Source organism: Rattus norvegicus, chromosome 5, assembly GCF_036323735.1.
Source record: "Rattus norvegicus strain BN/NHsdMcwi chromosome 5, GRCr8, whole genome shotgun sequence".
In the NCBI taxonomy this organism is placed as follows: Eukaryota; Metazoa; Chordata; class Mammalia; order Rodentia; family Muridae; genus Rattus; species Rattus norvegicus.
The window spans coordinates 26,464,236-26,486,920 of NC_086023.1; the positions used below are offsets into that span (position 1 = coordinate 26,464,236).

The 22,685-nt window shown below is 42.7% G+C and overlaps 1 protein-coding gene across 1 annotated transcript in view; it reads left to right on the forward strand.

The window, feature by feature from the left end:
• The first annotated feature begins 9,188 nt into the window (after positions 1-9,188).
• Rab2a (RAB2A, member RAS oncogene family) overlaps positions 9,189-22,685 on the forward strand; it is a 64,018-nt gene continuing 50,521 nt past the window's right edge. The window contains exon 1 of the mRNA NM_031718.2: positions 9,189-9,436. Coding sequence (NP_113906.2) covers positions 9,391-9,436 — 46 coding nt within the window. The 5' untranslated portion in view covers positions 9,189-9,390. The remainder of the gene's footprint in view (positions 9,437-22,685) is intronic.

Below are 22,685 nucleotides of genomic sequence, written 5' to 3' on the forward strand. Positions count from 1 at the left end.
CTCTCAAGTATCCACTCTAACAAAACATCACACGCCCTTTCACTAGGGAGGTTCCAGAAAAACACCATGTGTCTACTCTCAGCAAAAATCCTCTCATAAGACAGCTTCCAGAAAAACATCACGTGACACAACTGAGTCGACAATCAAACCAGCACTTCCCACTTCAAAGATGTACATGGGCTATATGTAAAGTCTGTGCTGTTTTATAAACAAGACTTGAGTGCCTGTATGATTGGGTATCCCTGAGGGTCCTGGGACCAAATTGCCATCCATACCATCTATACCAGGATATGACCACATCTTTGTATGTGATGGGTTCCATCTCCTGCTATTCTCACTGTTCAAACATCAAATAAGGTGCCGTTGTAAACTGCAAGTATTTCCTAATCAATTAACCTTAAATTAAAGAAATTATCTTTTTTTTTAACAGGGAAGTTGCTTCTTTTATTTTTTTTATTAACTTGAGTATTTCTTATATACATTTCGAGTGTTATTCCCTTTCCCGGTATCCGGGCAAACATCCCCCTCCCCCCTCCCCTTCCTTATAGGTGTTCCCCTCCCAACCCTCCCCCCATTGCCACCCTCCCCCCACCAGTCTAGTTCACTGGGGGTTCAGTCTTAGCAGGACCCAGGGCTTCCCCTTCCACTGGTGCTCTTACTAGGATATTCATTGTAAAGAAATTATCTTAAGTGAGCCAAACCTAATCAGTTGCGTCCTTAAAAAAAGTCTGCATCCTTCACTGGGCAAGGTGGCAAGTGCCTGTGACCCAAACATTTGAGAGATGGAGGGAAAAGGAAAATGAATTTAAGGTCACAGCTAAGCTAGGCCCTAGCTCAAGCCTTAGCACAAGGCAAATCTGGGCAACTTGAGATACCATATCTCAAAGGAAACCACAAGGGAGAGAAAGAAGAAGATGAGAGAAGAGACAGAGGGAGGATGGATGGAAGGAAGGAAGGAAGGAAAAAAGGAAGGAAGGAAGAAAGGAAAGAACAAAGGTAAGAAATAAAATGTTACGGCATGTGCATATGGTGATAGGTCCCCCCCTAATGTGTCATGTGAACCAGCACATGGGGTCAGAGTGTCTGAAAATCATTCATATACTGACTAAGTCAGAATAGTTCAACTCTACATACAATGGCCGGGGAAATATAGTCTACGGATCTAAATGTATCCCCAACTCAGCCTTTCCTCAGTATCGGTAAAAACCCGTACACATAATCACATGAGGAGTGACAGATGTTAGAATGGGGCTGGCAAGATGGCTCATCAGATAAAGGCACTTGCTGCCAAGTCCTCTGATCTGAGTCCAAGTTCTAGAGCCTGTGGCATGTGCATAACTCACATATAACCCATCAGTAGAAGACTAAAAAATTAAATACGTTAGAAAGAAGAGGCAGATAGGACTGAGTGAAGTATCTCGGGTTTTTAGTTTCCAGTTTTTATTTAAAATATTGACAGTGAGGTGCTTGAGAGGACCTCAGCAGTTAAAAGCGTGTACTGCTCTTGTAGAGGACCTGACTTCAGTTTCCAGCACCCACACTGGGCAGCTTGGAACCACCTGCCACTTCTTCTATGTCTTTGGGCTTATAATGGCCAGGTACCAAGACGACTCGACCTGTGCCTCTGGTGTTAACGCCACCACCTGCATTGTCAAGTGGCCGATCTATGAGAACAACTGGACACAGATTTAATAGCATGTTTTAAAGCCATTTTTAAGCATGTTTAAAGGGTTTATTTAGAATGCGCACTTTGGAAGAATCTGATGCCTCGCCATGAGGACACTCAGTCGGTCCCAAGGAGAGAGTCACCTGGCTAAGAACTGAGACCTTTGCTGAGGAAAGAAATGTCGCCCAGTGGTGCCTTAAACAAGAACTCCCACCAAAACTACTCTTAGATTTCTGTTTTAGATTTTATTTTGCTTGTTGTTCTTTATGAGATGGGGTGTCTTGTAACCCAGAGCACCCTGCAACTCGCCCTGAGCTGGGGATGGCCACAAACTCTCAATCCTTGCGTCTTTACCACCCAAGATGTAGGAATATGAAGGCACACCACCAGCCTGCACTCCTGATGCACAAAAATGCTCTTGTTGTCTAGAGCTATGCTTTACTTTTTCATAATCTATTCATCTGTGATTCCTTTTGGGGATGGGGCAGGGTCTGGCTACATTGCTGTCGCTGGCCTAATACTATGAAGCCTCGGGTTTGCCTTGAATTCACAATGACCGGTCTTAACCTCACAGATGTTGGGATCAAAGGCATATCTCGTCCTATCTAGGTTCTCAAGAAATGACTTCTAGGTTCTCTAAATTAAGAAACAAGTGAAGATCAAAGACAAGCATGGTGCCAAATGTCCATGGTCCTAGAATTCAGAACAGAAGCGGGTGGGCTACAAGTTTGAGGTTAGCCTGGCCTACTATAGCTAGACAAGCGTGACAGTGAGAGAGTGGAAACGAGAGAGGGAGAGAGGGAGAAGGAGAGGGGGAGGTGGAGAGAGAGAGAGAGAGAGAGAGAGAGAGAGAGAGAGAGAGAGAGAGAGGAGAGAGAGAGAGAGAGAGATTATGTGCTTATATATGCCATTCCACATTTCACATATGGAGGTCAGAGGACAAGTTGAAGACATGCCTGGTTTTGACCAAGCTACAAGGATTTTTGCCTCTGCCATCGCCATTTTCCTCTCATTCCCTATGTCGAGAATCAGGAAGAGATTGTTTGAAGCAGAGAGATTATACAGCAAAGGGAGGATATAGAAGAGTGCTAACCTGTGACGCCACAGTCCTCTGTAACATTTATTTTGTCTCATACAGAAGACACCAAGGACGGGTCTCTCTGGGCTCACTTCTCCCAGGGACAGAGCTAGCTTCTCATGTGCCCTGAGAATAGAAACAGGAAAGGCTCCCTCCTTACAACATTTGACTCTCTATAGAGAGAAAAGAAAACACATTGGAACACATATGAGGTATGTCCCTTATGTGCTGCATCATAAACCCTAACTTTCCAAATCAAGGAATATGTACAGTTTAACACAAAACACAGGACGTCCTCAAGACAAAGTAGGGGTGGCTAAATGAGGGAGGCCAGCTCAACAATGGAGCATGTGCTTAACATGGATGGGCAGTGGGCATCCTTGGCACCAAATCCTAAAAATGACAACAGTTTTAGAAGGCAAATAGGAGGTGAAGTCTTATATCTGCTGACACCAACTTACAAGGCATAAAGTAAACTCTTTTTTTTTTTTTTTTTGATGTTACAAAGTTCTGTAGAATGGGCTGGGGTGAGAGTTTATTTCGTTAAGTGCTTGCCACACAATCATGAGGACCCGTATCAATCTTTACCACCTATGTAAGAAGTGGTGTGACTGGAATCCCAGCACTAGGGAGGCAGACAGGATGATTTCTGTAGCTTCCCGCCAGCTAGTCTACCCAAAACAGTGAACTCAAGGTCCCGGTGAGAGACCCTGTCTTACAGAAATGAGGTGGATGGCACCTGAAGTCATCTGAAGTTGACTTCTGGCCTCCGTGTGCACATGGGCATGCACGCACACATGCACACACACACTACAATCAATCAATCAATCAATCAAAAATAAAGGTTCTGTAGCAGTCAGTGTTGCTGTGGTTGTTTTAAAGACTTCACTGTATAATCCAGCTTGAAAATCAAGTCCCCTACCTCAGCTGAGATCCCTGGAAGGACTGGGTCTCTTAATGTTGTCAGATACACTGTAGAGAACCATACATGTGAAATAGAGCATGCATGCTTTCTCCAAGCAGTAATGTGCTTTTCAGTAATGTGCTATCTGCAGGAACTCTAGTAGGTTCGCAGCTAGACTATCTCTGCTGAACAGATGGAAGATTTGAAGAGGAGGTTTTCAAGGTCAATTAGTCATTTGGGAAAAAAAACAGACTTCATTTCAGGTCTCCCAGAATCCAACAGTGGACCACCTCCTGACAACTTCTTTGAGTTGTGGGGGCTGGGGGAGCTAACACTATTCTGGTTTCTGACTTGCTTTTAAGTTTTTACTAATTATTATTTCAAATATGTACGAAGTGCTGTCTTATGGAAATGAGATTGTTGTCATTTCAGTAATTAATTGTTCCTCCGACCCATTCACTTAGATCATTCCCCAGAACTTCTAGCTTACAAATAAAAGTAAGTTTCTTACACACTAACTAAGGATATGAACTTACCATTTCAAATTTTGGAACCTGGGGTTGTAGCTCAGTGGTAGAGCCTTGCTTTTATGTTCAAAGTCTTGGGTTCAGTCCCCAGTTCAAACCCCAGTTCATATATATTTTAAAGAATGAACAGAATGGGACAGTAGATAGAAAAGTGGTTTCAATGGGTCATGCAAAGAGAAGTGGGGCTTTGAATGAGAATGGCCCCCTTAGGCTCCTATATTTGAATACATGGTACCCAGTGGCTAGAACAGTTTGGGAAGGGTTAGGAAGTACAGGCTTGTTGGAGAAGGTGTGTCACTGCGAGCAGGTTTTGAGGTTAAAACATAAAATCCAGTTAGCTCCCTTTCTTTACCTTGTAAGTACTGTTCCAAGAGAAAAGCTTTCAGTTACTGCTCCAGTGCCATGCCTGCCCGCTGCCACCCTCCTTGTCATGATGGTCATGAATGAAACCCTTGGAAACAGAAATCGAGCCCACAGCAAACTATTACTAGGTTGCCTTGGTCATGGTGTCTTCTCACAGCAGTAGAAAAGTAACTACGATTCTAAATGAGTCAGAGAATGCTAAGAATGTCGCCTCCATTATCCTGGAAAAGGCAAATGAACAAAGCAGCCAAGCAGAGTTGAAGGGGTTGATGCACTTGGAGGACTAGGTCTGGCAGCCACTGTAGAAACTAATGCCCTGAAGATGCTCTGTCTGTACAACCCACTCCCATCTCCCAGGAGAAAGTGCAGGCCTCTAAGATAACACAGCCCCTCTCCTGGAGCCTTTACTAGCCAATTCTACTCACGCTCAGTGCAGTGAGACCCTGATGTCCTCCAAGAAACCCCTTAGTGGGCTCATTTCACACCTGCAGTTCTTTGAGAAAAGTGAGAAGGAACATAGGTGTGTGGGTTTGCCTTCAATGTTGACTACTGGCTGCTGTGTGCATGTGCGCCTCACTGGACAGTTTAGATTGAGACTAAGACATAGTTTTTAGCAACATATACCCAAGCTTTTCACTAGATACAGTGGTAAAGTACTTTGAAGCTCATTCTTCCTCCAGAATTGTTGCTGAGCTTATTAAGTATTTGCTAGAAAATCATTTCTATAGGTTGCTTAGAAATGGCTGGAAGAGGCTATTTCACGTGGTTCTTGGTTATTTCTGGGTCGTAGTCCTCCAAAGAATGCCTCCCATAAAATGGTACAAATGGAAATATATACATTATCTCTTTCATAGCATTTCAGAAGACCAGTTAGGAAGAAAAAATTACAGTCTTTCATATTCCTTCCTACACTCCTTCCTCCTCTCTCAGAATCTCTCGATTCAAAAACCAGAGAAAATGGAGGCCGAAAATTTGTGTTGGGACACTGACTACAAAATTCAAAAACAGTATACTTCTAAATGTTAAAGAAACTTGAACAAGGAGTTATTTAAACACATAGTCAGAATATCTTTAAATCCCACAGTTTCAACCCTCAAGCCACCAGATATGATGTAAGACTGAGAGCTGAGGTGACTGGAGCTCATTCCTATGAGAACAAAAGTAGCTGAAAATCAAATTCAAGTGGAAAATCCCAGGAAGTCTATTAACACTTAGTTTGGGGAATTTTTATTGAAAAGTACATTTGGGTTTTATAAGCTAACTAAAATGTCTTAAATGGCATGTGTTTGTATCCCTCCTTACAAGAAAATTCAAGGCAATGTATATGATTGGAGAAAATAAAACATACTATTATAAGGGACAGAAAAACATAGAGGGAAGAACGCCGCCCTCTTTTTGAGACCGGGGTCAGACTGGCCTCCAATCCACGCTTCCTCCTCAGTCTTTGATGTGCTAGAATTACAGGTGGGTAGCACAATGAGCAGCTCCAAAACTTGCTTGATCTTTCCTTTTAAAGATTTATTTATCTATTTAATGTATATGAGTAGACTGTAGCTGTCTTAGACACACCAGAAGAGGTCCACAATAATCTAGCAAAACACTCAAAAACAAAGAAAACCGTGTCCCCACTCTGATTTGATCATACTCCTGTGCTGAAGCTGGCCACTGCGATCTCTGTGCATAAAAAAAACAACGGCCCTGTACATGAACACTATACCGGGGACGCCTGTGGCCCTGGTATCCTCGCGGGGAGGGGGAGGGTTATGCCTTAACTGGTACGTTTACATCTGGAGAATGGACAGACACCCAGCCGAGCAAATTCCAAGGTAAAGTAGGCCTCCTAAATGACCAACTTCAGCCTTGTACAGATCCATACACTGAGAGGCAAAAACAATTTGTCACAGTCATCCAATCAGGAGAGAGCCAAGACCAGAAGCCAGGTTTTCTAAGCTCTTTATGGGGTTGGGGATTTAGCTCAGTGGTAGAGCGCTTGCCTAGCAAGTTCAAGACCCTGGGTTCGGTCCTCAGCTCCGGGAAAAAAAGAAAAAAAAAGAAAAAGTGAATCTAAGCTCTTTATACCACATTGCCTCTAGCACTGTGTATATATTTCTGGGTTTTTTTTCCTGCATACCTAATTCTTTCCCTTCATAATTTCCCTTGGGACTCCTATATAAACTTCATATGTGTATAGCTTTACATGGCCTGACTCAGGCAACTTGTCTTCCCTTAGCTGTCTGCTCTAGGGAATGTTCTTGATTCCAAAGGAGGATACACTCTTACAGACATTCTAGAGAACTGTCATTCAGGGACTGAGATAGTCAAGACCACACTCTAAGAGTAAGGACCTGAGTTTCTGAACAGTCTCAGAAAAGATGACTTGGGTGAAGTCAATTAGATAGGAAGGGCAAAACAGCCTGAAACCTGAAGGACCCGGGGAAGGCCCTAAAGACCAGTGGACCAGATTTTCAGATTTTCACATCAAATTCCTGAACCTTTAGCAAACCACGTCCCACGTAATGAAGAAAAGCCTAGTGGGTTTCTGCTTGTCAGTGATGCAAATGAAGTAGCAACCAACTTCACTCGTCCTAGCATGATGCCATGATCTATAATCACAGAATGGCAGATTCCTAAAGGAAAGCAATGACAGTCAGCAGGAGGCTGGCCGCAAAGCCCACTCATTCCTCCTCCAGCAGTGTTTCTTTCTGTTGCCAACAGAAGAGGGTTTGAAGCACTAAATTAGCTTCCTTACACAACTCTTAAATTCCCTGAACAGATCCATGAGCACCATTCCGCTTTATTCCGAGCACACGTGTGCTGTGTGTGTGTGTTGTGGTGTGTGTGTGTGTGGTGTGTGTGTTTTGTGTGTGTGTGTGGTGTATGGTGTGTGGTGTGTGTGTGGTATGTGGTGTGTATGTGTGTATGTGTTGTGTGTGTCTGTGTGTGTGGTGTGTAGTGTGTGTGTGGTGTGTGATGTGTGTGTGTGGTGTGTGGTATGTGTGTGGTGTGTGGTGTGTGTGCGGTGTGTGTGTGTGTGGTGTGTGTGTGTGTGTGTGTGCGGTGTGTGGTGTGTGTGTTTTGTGTGTGTGTTTTGTGTGTGTGGTGTGTGATGTGTGTGTGTGGTGTGTGGTATGTGTGTGGTGTGTGGTGTGTGTGCGGTGTGTGTGTGTGTGGTGTGTGTGTGTGTGTGTGTGCGGTGTGTGGTGTGTGTGTTTTGTGTGTGTGTGTGTGTGTGGTGTGTGTGTGTGTGCGGTGTGTGGTGTGTGTGTTTTGTGTGTGTGTGTGTGTGTGGTGTGTGTGTGTGGTGTGTGTGTGGTGTGTGGTGTGTATGTGTGTATGTGTTGTGTGTGTGTGTGTCTGTGTGTGTGGTGTGTAGTGTGTGTGTTTTGTGTGTGTGGTGTGTGATGTGTGTGTGTGGTGTGTGGTATGTGTGTGGTGTGTGGTGTGTGTTTTGTGTGTGTGGTGTGTGGTGTGTGTGTGGTGTGTAGTGTGTGTGTTTTGTGTGTGTGGTATGTGTGTGGTGTGTGTGTGTGTGGTGTGTGTGGTGTGATGTGTGGTGTGTGTGTGTGTGTGTGTGTGTGTGTGTGTCCTTCCATTGTGGTTTCTAGAGAATGAACTCAAGACAGGCTTGCCTGGCAGGTGCTTTATCTGTTCATTTTCAGGACACATTTTTTTGAGACAGGGTCCCTTGTTTGACCCCTCAGTGTTGTAAAGAATGATCTAGAACTCCTGACCCTCCTTCCTCTATCTATCTCCCGAGGGCTGAGATTATAAATGCATGGCAGGCTTGTAATAACCTTTGTCCTTTTGATACAGGCTTTCCGGTAACTGGTTCAGATGCAATCTCTCCAGAAAACTGTTTAGATAGTTAAACTCTGTCCTCCACCTTCTTCAAAACCTGGGCTTTTAAAGAACTAAGTCTGCTTCTTGCTGGTACCACTAACAATATATACAGGATAGAGTCAAAGGCAAAAACTTTGAACTGCACACACACATACACTTCTTATCAATTCCATCGTGTAACTTAATATCAGGTATTTATTTCAGTGTTTCATACAATACATATACAGAACACGATTAAGCTACATATCGTATACATTACATGAATATACAACACGGCACTTAGAATTATGGTCTGATAAATGGCATGCAAAGGTATATCTACTTCAATATTTATACAGATTTTTTTGTTTTACATATTTTAAGGAACAGCATAACAGCATAGTATTCCATTATAGGGGCATACCACAATTACTAGCTCCCGATTTAGTTTCCCCAAACACTACACACACACACACACACACACACGCACGCACGCACGCACGCACACAGACAGACACACAGACAGACACACAGACAGACAGACAGACAGACAGACAGACAGACAGACACACACACACACACACACACACACACACGCACACGCGCACACACACACACACACACACACACACACACAAAGAGCGGAGCTGAACCTAGCCTGCTTGGGCTCCTCGCGACTCCCGGACACCCAGCCTGGTGGGCGGGGCTCCGGGGTAGGCGGGACTCCGACCGGAGGGCGCGGCCGCGGCTCCTCCCCTCTCCTCCGGCGGCGCCGGCGGCGGCAGCACTTCCGGGTCGGCGCGGAGGCGGGGCGGAGGCGCCGCGGCTGTTATTGTTCCGAAGGGCTGGGCCGCTGCGATCCGCGCTCGGCGCTGTCAGTTCGTCCCGCTGCCCCTCGGCCCTTGCTGCTGGCTCTGACGGCGACCGACGGCGGGCGGGGCCCGGGTTCGCGGCCGAGCGGCGCCGGTGAGGGCGCGGAGGAGGCGCACAGCGGGAGGAGGAGCCGTGAGCCTGGCACGGAGCGGCCGCGGCCATGGCGTACGCCTATCTCTTCAAGTACATCATCATCGGCGACACAGGTGAGGCCGGCGGCGGGCTTGGGAGACCCAGAGCGGGCAGGAGGGGCAAACGGCGGTGGCGCCGGTAGGCACGGGTCGGGCGGCGCGGCGCCTCCCTTCCTCCCTCGGTCCCCTGGCCGCCGCTCCATTTCCGCAGTGCTGGCGCTGGTGACGTGGGCGCTGCGAGCGGCCGCGGCCTGGCTGGGCCTTCCCCGCTTCGCCCGGGCCCGCTGCAGCCCAGCCAGCGGCAGCCGTTTGCCACTCCCGGAGAGTGTGACAGCAGGATGGCTGTCCCCGGGGCCCCGCCTCGACTGTCTTTGCGGCCCGGGGAGTGAGAGAAAAGCCGAGCGAATTAGAGCGTGACAGGCCCCAGTCCGGATTTTTCTCCCTGGTCCCACCTCCCCGACCTGCACGCTTCCGTCTAGGCCCTGGCAAGGCGCACCCTGAAGTGGGACAGCCTGTTGAGGAGAAAAAAAAATTGAAAAAGGAAAAAAAAAATCTTTTTTTTTTTGAAACATCCTCAACCTCCAAGTCCTAATAAGTCAGGTCACATGATTCAGTGGCAGGGCAATTCTTCTCGGGGTCATTAAAGCACTGTAGACTCCGGCGACTTTTGCCACGTGTATGCTGGGATTATTTGATTGGATAGTAATGCAAGGCAGGTCAGTGCTCTGGGTGTGAGCATACAGTGGGTATGCTGACTGACTACTGATTTTTTTCTTTTTTTCAGTTGTGTCAAGTCCAAGATCACAACTGCTAATTTTCAAGTGACCTCGTGTACATTTGTAGCAAAAAGAAAAAAAAATCAGTCCCCACTTAAAAATAGCATCCTAATAAGTTTCTCAAGCAAATAAGCAAGCTGTTCATGAAATACTTTGAATACCTGCGATTTGGGCCTCATTTCGAATCTAATAATAAACGTAAAGCTTGTTTAGGTGTTAAAACTATTAATACATCAGAGTCTGATTTCAGTGCTGACTGTTGCACAACCTAGACCCCTTACACAACTTTGTAAATGTAGAAGCAGGTTTGAGGTTGCCCTATGATGTAGCAGGTTCTATAAGTAACTCTGGAAGTATGTTGATTGCTGCCCAATAAAAACTTCCTGCTGTAAATACAGTTTTTCAGCAAGGGATGTGAGTGTGTGTGTGTGTGTGTAAGGAAACTGGATAGTTTTCTATGCAAGGTACTGGGTAAAGCCATATTTTGTAAACTGGGAAAGTGGTATCTAAAATAAAAGCACTGAGTTATAAAAAAGCAAAATTGGAGATGTCAGATTAACTGCAATATGCCTGGGTTTGTGAAACGGGAGTAACTAAGCACTTGGTTGTCTGAGCAGCAGCACAATTTAGATTGAGAATTTGCAAGGTATCCTGTTTTGATGAGGGATCTATTGTGGATTGACAAAGTAATGTGCAGGGAGTAATGGGAGGACAGATACTACCAAGCTGGTGCTGTGTTCTCAGGAAATGCGTCCCCATCCAAATACAGTCCCTGTGCGTGCCTTAGAAGGGAAGACACTTTCTTGGCATTCTGGTCTGACCTAGTTCTGGCATTTGACTGCTTGACACTGGGCTGTAGGGTAACACTTCGTCCACACTCCAGTTTATCTAGTGTAGTTTAACATCAGTTTACCCTGAACTACCTTGTCAAGAGGCAAGCTCTTGCTTTCATATGCCTTTGCCTTTTTAGTTTGATCCTCAGTGAACTGAAGTACCTCCTGCTTCTCTAGCATTCTTTCCTACCGCATCACCTTGCTGTTGCCTTCTGAGGCTTGTCTTGTCGGTCCTTCTCCCTCTGTTGGCCTGCCTTCTGCCATTATCTTTCCCTATGAAATTTTGTTAGTCTTTTAATTAAAGCCTTGCCCAGGCCTTCCATAATGCCTGCAGAATCAACATCTCTTGACCTCTTATATACACCAGTATTCTCCTGGTACCTTGGTTAGAAGTGAGTGCTTATTTTCTGGATTATAGTTCTCAATTTATATCATTTTCCTGATGTTTATTCCAGACTTATTTTATAGGTGTTTGTGTGGGCATCTGCATTTGCTTATGTACTTCTTGAGGGTAGAAAAGGTTTGCTGTATGGTTCTGTGCGTTAGGATGAACCTAGTCAAAGGTAGACCTTATATAGTTAACTACGTTAATCAGGAGCCAAATGGACTATACTTCGACTACTATACATTAATAATTTCAATTTTTAACTCCAATTCTGCTACCTTTTTGCTTAGTGCTTTTGCTTGAAAATTTCTACCATTTTATTTCATAGAGTGTACTAACAAGTATAATGCGATTTATAAAGTGTAAAGTGTTTTTGCTTTGAGCAAGCCTAGCTGAGTAATGTAAGTACATAATAATTATCAGAAAAAGCCAATTTCAGGAACCGAACACATCTGTGAGTTTTTAACCTCATCATCAATCCTTCTGTCCCTCATCCAGATACAAAAGTCCACAAGCCACTTGTGTTTACTCACAGCTAAAAATGCCCCCTTTTCTTTTGCCTAGATTGTGGTAAAACTGCCTTTCCTGACCAACTCTCTTCCTTCCCTGTTGGATTACAGTGGTCTTGTCCTCGCCTGCCCCGTTCTCTGGTCCTCCACCCTTCTTCCCCACTCTACTAGATTTTAAATGATCCTTTTTATTAGAAGGCTTTTCTTCTCACTATTGTGTGAAAAAGTTTGTGTACCTTGTGAGGAACTTCTTACTGCAGAGGTAACATTTGAGCTGAAGTTAAATAATGAGCACAGGTTAGGTGACCTAGGTTAGAGATTTGAGAACTAATCACGAATGCAGTCCTCTTTGTCCAAGATTTTATTATTTGAACTGTTAAAATTGTGAAGTCTTAATTTTTTGAAATTTTATGTATGTGCATGAGTAACTGCATATACTGTATATGCATGTGTGTTGGGGGTGTGTATGGGTGTGTGTGTGTGTGTTTATACCATGTACTTGCCTGATGTCTGTAGAGGCCAGAAGAAGGTGTCATATCAAATCACCTGGAACTGGAGTTGAGCTACCATATATGGTTTTTGGGAGCTAATCCATGATCTCTGAAAGGGCAGCAAGTGCCCTCAACAATTGGGCCCTCTCTTAAGTCCCCAAATTAAGAAATCTCGTAGGGAAGAAAAAAAAAAGTCTCAAATACATTTAAATCTTAATACATTTATAAATAAGCTCCTAGTGTGAGAAACTCCTCAGAGTTTCTCATTTGTCTCCACACTCCTGCTTTGATATCAAGGTTTGATGGCTGTACCATGGGTCAGACAGTTGCAGTGCAGAATTACAGATCATGCACCCCAAAATGCAAGGTCTTATTTATTTGGTGAAAATTATTCTGGTGCACTGGTTCACATGTAAAACTATTGACACCTGGGGATCTGACAGTTGCCCTTCTGGAATGAAGTGGGTGGTGACCTTTCTTTCTTTAGCCAAGAGGAAAGCACACTGAGGTCTTCTTCCTGCAGAGAGGAAGAGCCACCTAGCAGTAAGGTGTCTTGATTCCACAGAGGTGTCTCCACTGTTAAACTCAGTAGAAATTGGACTGTTGGTGGAGTGGAATGGTTTGAGTGCTGGATTAGGAGATGAATGGATGCAAAAAGCAAGTTATACAAGTGTAATCTATACCTGCATCCCCTTTTCTTTCTTAAGTTTTAATACGGTAATATTGGTCTTCATGTTACTTCCTGTGTGCATGGCCCAGCCAGGTTTCCATAGTGGCTGTCAACTGTATTTCATGTTTTGGAGTGTTTGGGGAAGTTTTCAATTAGCAATAATGACTCCTTGTGTAAATCTCATGGGCTACGACCTACTACCACAGGAAAGTTCCTGCAATTTCATTTGGCTGCTCCTCCTCAGGCTTGGAGGCTGTGTCCTGTACTGCAGAAGACAGAGCCACATAGAGCCTCTTCATCTCACCTCTAACTACCAGTTTTCTGTTAAACATACCTACTTGATTTCATTCACTTTGCTTATTTCCAAGCTTTAAAATACTCTACATTTTAGCTGCTGTTCTTTGCTTAGTAAAAGATGCTGGTTTCCCTGGGCTGCCACTCCAGGAGGTCACCTTCTTTTACTTCTTGTTTTTTAATTCAGAGCACTTGAGTCCTTTCATCTCTTGAGATGGTATTTTATTAGTTCCATGGTGACTTTTTATTCTTTCACTTGCTCAGTGGTGGTCCTTAATGCTAATTTTTCTAAAGATTTATTTATTTCATGTGTGTGAGTACACTGTCGTTGTCTTCAGACACACCGGAAGAGGGCATCGGATCCCATTACAGATGGTTGTGAGCCACCATGTGGTGCTGGGAATTGAACTCAGGACCTCTGGAAGAGCAGTCAGTGCTCTTAACTGCTGAGCCATCTCCCCATGCTAGTTTTTCTAAATTGACACTTTTCTTACTATTTTCTTTGTTTAAGTAATCCCTGAGGAATACTAAGACTTGGTTTGTATGGACTTTTCTATCACATCAACCTTAGCACTGTCTGGGTGGTAGATTGCCATAAAGAATTCTTAAGGCTTTTTGTGGTTTCTGTATAATCAGTGCCCCGTTGTCTGCCCCAGGGCTATTCACTTTTGCTTGCTTGCCTGCTCGCTTGCATAGATAGATAGATAGATAGATAGATAGATAGATAGATAGATAGATAGATAGATAGATAGATAGATAGATTCTCATTTCTGAAATGATTCTTCTGCTCCTGGTTCTTCAGTGCTGGGATTACAGACTTATCTAGTCCTTATTTTTTTGTTTGTCTGTCTGTTTTTTTGGGAGGGTGTCCTGTGTTAATTTTGTTTTTGCCATTTGTTTTTATAGACAGATTTTATATAGTCCGGGCAGGCCTCAGTTTCTTGGTACGGGGAAGGATGATGTTGAAATGATCTTCTTGCTTAGTCTTCTCAAGTGCTGGGATTACAAAGCAGGCATGTACCAGTTTGCACAGCCCAATTTTTTATCTTATTTATTTATTTATTTATTTATTTATTTATTTATCTTTAGTTAAGGTCTCCCTTTTGTAACATAAGATTCTCCTGTCTCTGTTTCCTCAATGCTGGGTTTACTGGCTTGTACCACTGGGTCTGTTAGCTTTGAATATTTCAACACATTCATTTGGTTTCATTTTACAGATGAAAAAAGGTAAGCTATGTTTAGAAAGACTTATTTTTAGTAATCGTGGTACAAAGACCTTGGGCTGTTCAATACTGGTGGCCTGCTTCCTTCCCATTTGGCATCTATCCCCACCTACCTCAGTTTTACCTTTACCTCACTATACATCTTGGATAATCTGGGACTTGATGTACAGATCAGGCTAACCTCAAACTCATAGAGATTGCCTGCCTCTGCTTCCCGAGTATTGGAATTAAAGGGGTGCACCACCATGCTAGGCCCCCTCAATTTTGCTTTTTATAGCTGTGATAAAGTTAGGATTCTCCCAATTATCTTAAATACTCTCATCTTCAGGGGGACAGCTGATTAGTGACTTTGTCTGTGAGCAAATTGGGAGAGGAAGCGAAGATGAACATTGATAGCTGTGCTGTTGCAGCCAACTCCTTGAAGGCAGGATGTGCCTGACAAGGGCAGAGCTTCCAGGAATGGTAAATGTGTGATATGTAGGTTTTGCTGGGCACGCAGCATGGCATTCACCATTCTTCATTTCTAGAAATTGTAAAGGGTACAGAGACTGGTGAGTTTTGTGTAAATGGGGAATATAGGATATATTAATTTCCTGTTGTTACTATAACATGCTACCAGAAAATTAGCAGCTCAAATAAAATAAATTTATCTTAGCATTCAACAGTTCAGGTGTATGGCAAAAGTCTTGGCAAAAGTCAAGCCTTTGGCAAAGCTGGGTTTTGTTCTGGAAAGTCCTTTCTCATATAGGTTGTCAGCAGAACTTAGTTCCAATAGCGGTAGCTGGAGGGCTCTTTGATGGCTGTCATTTGAGGGCTTTCCCCAACTTTTCATATCCATAACCATAAGCATATATTCATAGGATATACCATACCTATATTCATAGGATAGAGAGAGTACATGCACTGTTTTTTTCTCTTATCTTCAAAGGCAGTAACAGACAGTTGTCCACATTTTTCTTCTGTCCTGTCTTTCTTTTTTGTGTGTTGGTTTGGTTTGGGGAAGGTCGGTTTTTTGTTTGGTTTGGTTTTGTTGTTGTTTTGGTTGGTTGGTTTTGTTTTGGTCTTTTTTTTTTTTGGTGTTGTTTTGTTTTGTTTTGAGACAGAGTTTCTCTATGTAACAGCTCTGGCTGTCCTGGAACTTGGCCCCAAACTCACAGAGATCCACCTGCCTCTAACTCCTGATGGCTGGGATTAAAGCTATGCACCACCATTGCCAGGCCATGCACTGCCTTTCTAAATCTTCTTCTGTCTTCCATGTCTGATTAATCTAGACTTTTAAAGATGCATATAATTACATGAGTCCACCTGGATAACCAAAATAACCTTTCCTTCTCCCAGTCTTGAGTTTTGTTTTTGCTTTTGGTCGTTGGATGTTACTTTCTAGGTCTCATTATGTAGTCAATGCTGGTCTGGAGCTTGTAGCAGTTCAGCCTTCTCAGCTGCTCAAGTGCTGACCTTAACACTCATCACCAGATCTAGCTGCTGTGCTGTTGTATAGGGCAGTGTCTCTGCTTTTGTAACTCACGGTATCTGAACATAAGTGTCCATGGAGACACTCTGTTTTCATTAGTTGAGGGTTAGGAAGTGTCATAGTACAACACTGCCCAGAACTAAGTTGGATTTTAGACTCCGGCCTTCTGACTCCAGAATCTCTCATTTCCCCTGTATTGTGAAGATTCCTTTGCGTCTCCCAAGCTCCTTATCAAAGTCTTTCGTGAGTTTGCTGATCTCTTGGTTTGTTGAGTTGCTGTTTGGTGCAGCATAGTCCTTTAGTTCCTTTATTTAAAGAAACAGTATCTGCACTCATACAAACCAGGAGTGACCTCTAATCCAAGCACTCAGGAGGCCAAGGCAGGCAGATCTCTGTGAGGCCAAGGCCGGCCTGGTCTACAGACTTCCAGGACGGCCAGGACTACACAGAGAAATCTTGTCTTGAAAAACCAATTTTAAAAAAAGAAGAAAAAAATACGTTTAATTGGGCTTACTGTCTAAGAGAGTTAGTGTTAGAGTTCATGATGACAGAGCAAAGGCATCGCCACAGGAGCAGCCGGGAAGTTACATTTTGATCCACAACTATGAGACAAAGACTGAGAGAACACTGAGAATGTCTTTCTTTTGTGACCTCAGAGCCTACACACCCCCAGCTCCTACCCCCACCCCACCCCCACCCACCACCTTCCAACAAGAACAAGGCCAGACCTCCTAAACCTTTCCAGACAGTTCCACCAACTGGGTGCCAAGTGTTCAAACATACAAGCTTATGGGTGCCATTCTCATTCAGACCACCACAGTGTGTGACTATGATTCTGTCTTGTTTCCTTGAATGATTTCCGTAATTATCTTACATTTGTTTTTAAAACCAACCCAGATTTGACCATGCTGCCTAGTGTCCAAGTAATACAGATTAAAAAACCAAACAAGTTCATTGTTTACTCTCTGTGTGTCCTGATATATTGATTTCCTTTTCCAGCCCCCAGGACATTGCTGCTTACCTTCTTTGTGACCACTTTTTAAGTGGTTTGCTGCGGCTCGTCTTTAGTGTTCCCAGCCTCTGGTGTATTTTCTTGTACTTGGCATTTTTCCTTTTTTGTATCTACATGGTTTAATAAATCTCCTTATATTAAGATGGTTAATAGTCTTTTTGTCCATCCATCCATCTACAACTCCACTGGTGATTTTTTTCAATGTATGTGTGCATTTATTCCTGTGGGTACATATGTGTAGATTCATGCACGCATGCACATGGAATTCAGAGGTTAACATTGGATGTCTTCATTTCTGTCCACCTAGGTTTTTCTAGGTTTGTCTTTTTGGACACAGGATCTCTTGATGAAGCTGGAGCTCACCAGATTGGCTAGACTGGTTAGCCAGAAAGTTCCAGGAATCCTCCGTCTCTGCTGTCTCTCTCTCCCCAACCCCAGCCTTGCATATATTCTCACCATACCAGGAGGTTTAGTTCTTGGTCCTCTAGCTCTTGCCAGTCTTTCTACTCCCTTCTTCCTTGATGTTCCCTGAGCCTCAGGTATAGGGATTATGTTGTGGATATTATCAGCTGGGACTGAGTACTTCATGGTCAGTTGCTGTCTTCATTTTGACAAGTTGCAAGGATTCCTGTAATTTATATAACCCATTACAATATTTTAAAATGTATTTTGAGCCTATAATTTGAAAAATGAAATGTTTTGTATACATAGTAATCAATGAAGATTTTAAATTTATTTCTGCTGCTAGGTGACACTGTTAGATAGACAGGGATTAAGACATAGATGACAAGCATATGGCTTTTTTCACATATCTCACACAGGAAGCAATAATAGGAATATCACATTTGCCAAGATATTTCACCTGTATATTATAGAACATTATAAAGGCTATTGTTCTGTGGGACTAAAATATAAATTTCTGAATTTTCTGTTTGTAAAACTGATATAAGTCCCATTTTTTTCCTCTAACTTCATAGCGGTATTTGAAATTCAAGTGTCAATTATGTGTCTCTTATTTATATACTGCTGGTATGCTGTTCTAAGTAGTGTGTTCATGCTTGGTATGCTGACAGATGCCTGTAATTCCAACATCTAAGAAGCTGATACAGGAACATTCTGAGTTAGAAGCCAGTTTAGGGTGTATAGTAAAAGTCAGGCAAGCCTGACTATATCAAGGTCTTACTCAAAATTAATTAGCTACTGTTAATTAAATAAACTTTGTTGAAGACAGGCATTTGTCCATTTTTAGCATTAACTGCTATGCATCTAGAAGTCAAATGGTATCACAAGCCCCTCTGGTTATTTTGGCCTACACCACACTCTTGGACACTTTTCAAGAGTTAGTATTTATAATTAGAAGATTTTGATTGGTGTGGTATCTTCACTGTATGATCTTGTTTAAGCTCAGATCTCTGCATCTTATGTAATGCCAAACTTACATACGTCTCTGGGTTTTTTTGTCTTTTGAGCTTGATATAAAACTATACATGTACTTTATAAACCACAAAGTGGCTTACTAATAATAGTACTTAAAGTTAATTGTTCCCTTCATTGAACTTCCTAAAATTAAATTAGTGGGATAGGCCTTGCCTATTTAAAAAGACTAGTTTACTGATTGCAGTCTAACTCCTTGAGTTGAAAACAAGATGATCACAAATTATTTTGATCTTGATGTCCTTTGTATTTAATAAACTTGAAAAGGTTCTTTTCTGTCTCAAGTGTCTCCCTGAACTACCAAGACTGGAAAGAGTATCAGAGGAAGATATCCCAGTTTTTACCAGTCTTTGGAAACCAGTGGTAGGGCAGTAGTAACTTTCTCCCTGGACTTCTGTACTTATTTTAATGATGTGCTGGCTACTTTTGTATCAATTTAGCACAAGCTAAAATCACTCAGGAAGCAGAACTTTCAATTGAGAAAAAGGTCTCTACACAGTTGGTTTATAGGGAAGTTTATAGTGCATTTTCTTAGCAATTGATGTGGGCAAGCCCAGCCCATTTTACATGGTGCCACTTCTAGGCTGGTGGTACTGGGTACTGTAAGAAAGCAGACAGAGCAAGCCATGAGGGAGCAAAGCCTTTTAATAGGCAGCGCTCCCCCATGGCCTCTGCATGACTTCCTGTCTCCAGGTTCCTACCTGTGTTCATGCCCTTCCTTCCCTGGATTACGTGACAACACCTTAAGTAAGATTGGGTGTCAACAATCTAGAACATGAAGTAATCCCTTTTCCTCCTCTAGTTGCTTTTGCTTGTGGTTTTATTAAAGCAATAGAAACCATGAGACATCACATGAGGGATTTCTCCCTTTTTTTAAACCCCTTTTTTTAAAGAAGGAGGTTTGTAGCTAATTTTACAGACCTGTTTTGTAAAAATGAATCTGTTGGTAGAGCTATCACATCTGTTTAGATAAAGTAATATTCCCTCAGTTTCAAAGGGGGAAGTAAAAGTGTGCATGGCCCTAATCACTGCTACTTAAAACTTTACCTCAGTCGGTAGATTAAAATAACAGAATGACTCACCACCAGTTAGACATTAGAACAAATAATTTTATGTCTGATCCTTGTATCCTAATTTCATCAATGGAATTGTACAGTAATTACTATTATACTTTTTTCAGAATCCTTTGTAACACCATGTATAAGTCTTAGTTTTTAAAATCTCTGCATAGTTAAATCATAATTAAATCTGTTTCTGATGCTCTTAGTCTACCCCTGTGCTGTTCTATTAGAAACCAGCTCTACTTAAACAAGATTTTTTTTTCTTTTTCCTTTTTCTTTTTTCTTTTTTCTTTTTTCGGAGCTGGGGACCGAACCCAGGGCCCTGTGCTTGCTAGGCAAGCGCTCTACCACTGAGCTAAATCCCCAACCCCTTAAACAAGATTTTAGCAAAAACCTTGGCTAGTTCACAGAATTTGGAGGAAGGTAGTAGAACCAAGGTTCAAAATGGACATGATGGAGGACAGTAGGACACAGTGGGGTCTGTCATACAGCCTGCTTAAGAAGATGGTGGGCTCGTGCCAGCGACTCTGTCCGGCTCTTCCATCTGTGCTGTGGCAACTGTGGATGGTTCTCCCGGTGACCCTTGGGGTTGTAGCACCCTCTCAAGATTCCAAGTTCTGAGCAGCAGTATCTGATTGGCCCGGTCTCTGTCAGTTTTCTACCTTAGCTTCCAAGGCGCTCAGTGATGCTCAGCCTCCAGAGCACTGGGATCAAAGGTCTGTGCCAGCACACACAGCCACTTTACCTTTTGTCTTCAATGTTGTTATGGTAATTTGTACATTTGTGTCAAAAGTCATTTCTGGATCAGCTGCTATTTGTACTTGAAGTTTTATAGATGTTGCCAGAAGACCTGCATAAGTCTGAGGGTGTTTAATCTAAACTCCCTGTATATTTTATGGTCTTAAATTTAACAAGCTAATTTTAACATTAATTCTGTGGATTAATTAACTACTCTATATTTTCCTAATTTAGCAGTTTGTTTTTGTTAATGTTACTTCTTTGGTTCTTAGCTTAATCTGTAAGTTACATAAAATAGTTTATTTTGCTTACAGCTTTTAAACTTTACAATAAAGCATTTATGTCCTAACATACTTCTTATAGGTTATGTATAATAGATTTTATTCCATAGTTATAATATATGATCTACCTTCTTTCCATAGCATTGTGAAAGGATGTTTTCTTTTTAAACTACTTGATTTTGAGACAGTGTTTTACTTTAGTCCAGGCTGACCATAAGTCCTCAGTGGCCCTTCAACCCCAGTCCCTTGTAGTCTAAAGTTACAGGAACGCAGCACCATGTCTACTTTTGCTTTATTTCCCAACTCTGGAAGCCTTTATTTAATAGGTTTATAGTAGAGTGCAGTTGGCCTCACTTTTTTCCATTTTATTTTTTTTAAAGATTTATTCATTTATTATATATAAGTACACTGTAGCTGTCTTCACACACAGCAGAAGAGGACATCGGATCTCTTTACAGATGGTTGTGAGCCACCATGTGGTTGCTGGGAATTGAACTCAGGACCTCTGGAAGAGCAGTCAGTGCTCTTAACCACTGAGCCATCTCTCCAGCCCCCATATTATTATTTTTTTCTTTGCTTCATCCATCTTGTCTAATTGGCCCCATATTATTTTTGAGATGGGGTTTTTCTGTGTAACCTGGCAGACTTCAAACTTGCAATTTTGCCACCTTGCCTCCCAGGTACTGGACTCACAGGTACTTTGCCCTCCAGCTATGTTTCAGATAAGCAAGAGAAAAGTGTTTGAATTTCTCATGATGGATTCATTTTATCATGAACCATAGCAAAAGTAGTGTAGCTGAGATCTTCCAGTACCTGAGTTGGGTTAGATCCAAGTATTTCCATTGTGCTTTGTGATGGTGTGTGTGTTTAAGGTCAGGATAATGTTGGGTGTTCTTCCCCAGGAGCTTCCCTTGTTTTGAATCCTTTGAAAAAGGATCTCACTAACCTGGAACTTGTTGATTAGGCGAGTGATCCAGTGAGCCAGCTCCAGAGCGCTTCCTGGCCTTAGCTCTCCAGTGCTGGGTTTACAAGCACAGGCCACTATACTTGGACTTTTTACGTATGTGCTTGGGATTGAACTCAGATTCTCCTGTTTCCATTGCAAGTACTTTGCCTACTGAACCATCTCCCCAGCCCCTCCAAGGTTTCTTTTAGACAAGGCACAGGGTGTGCTACATTTTACATAGTAGCCTCAGGCTCAGAAGTATGTGCAAGCATATTCTAACCTTGTGCAGTCAGGTTTAACATTCTGTGTTTTGGTCTAGTTCATTTTGTGTTAGCTATGACTCACTGAGTTGAGCCCATGACCTAGCTAGCTATACTCAGAATTTAAGACCATTATCCTGGGGCTGGAGAGATGGTTCAGTAGTTAGCGCACATACTGCTCTTCCAGAGGACCCAAGTGTAATTCCCAGTGCTCACATCAGGTCGCTTGCAACTCCCTGTAACTCCAGCTCCAGGAGTTAGCTCATAACTCTGGCATCTTCAAGCACCTGCACACAGATACACAGCAAACACAATTTAAAATAATAAAAAATATTTTTAAAAGTTATTATCTTGGGGTTTTATTGCTGTGAAGAGATACTATGACCACAGTAACTCTTATAAAGAAATTTAATTGAGGCTTAATTAAAATTTAATTGGAGCTTGCTTATAGTTTCAAAGATTTAGTCCATTATCATCATGTCAAGAAGCATGGCAGTGTACAGGCAGTTGTGGTGCAGAAAATGGAGCTGAGAGCTCTATATCTTGATCTGCATTCACCAGAAAGAGACTGTGTGCCACACAGTGTAGCTTGAACATAGGAGACTTCAAAGTCTCCTTGTTCCTACTACTTCCTCCAACAAGACCACACTTTCTTCCTAATAATGCTATTCCCTATAGGCCAAGCATATTCAAACACATGAGTTTCTGGGGGATCATTCCTATTCAAACCACCACAGTTATCCTGAGTGACTCTCTGGTTCCAGCGACAGACATATGTGTTGAGAAGTAGGGTGTGCTTTGTCCGGATTTTACCCCAGCACTGGTCACTTTCTATGATTGAAGCAAACCAGAGGGGAAAGCAGAATGAGCTGCGAGGAAGAAAGGAACAGGCATAGTATTATTTTGAAAATACTTATTTGCCCTACTTGCTATTAGATTA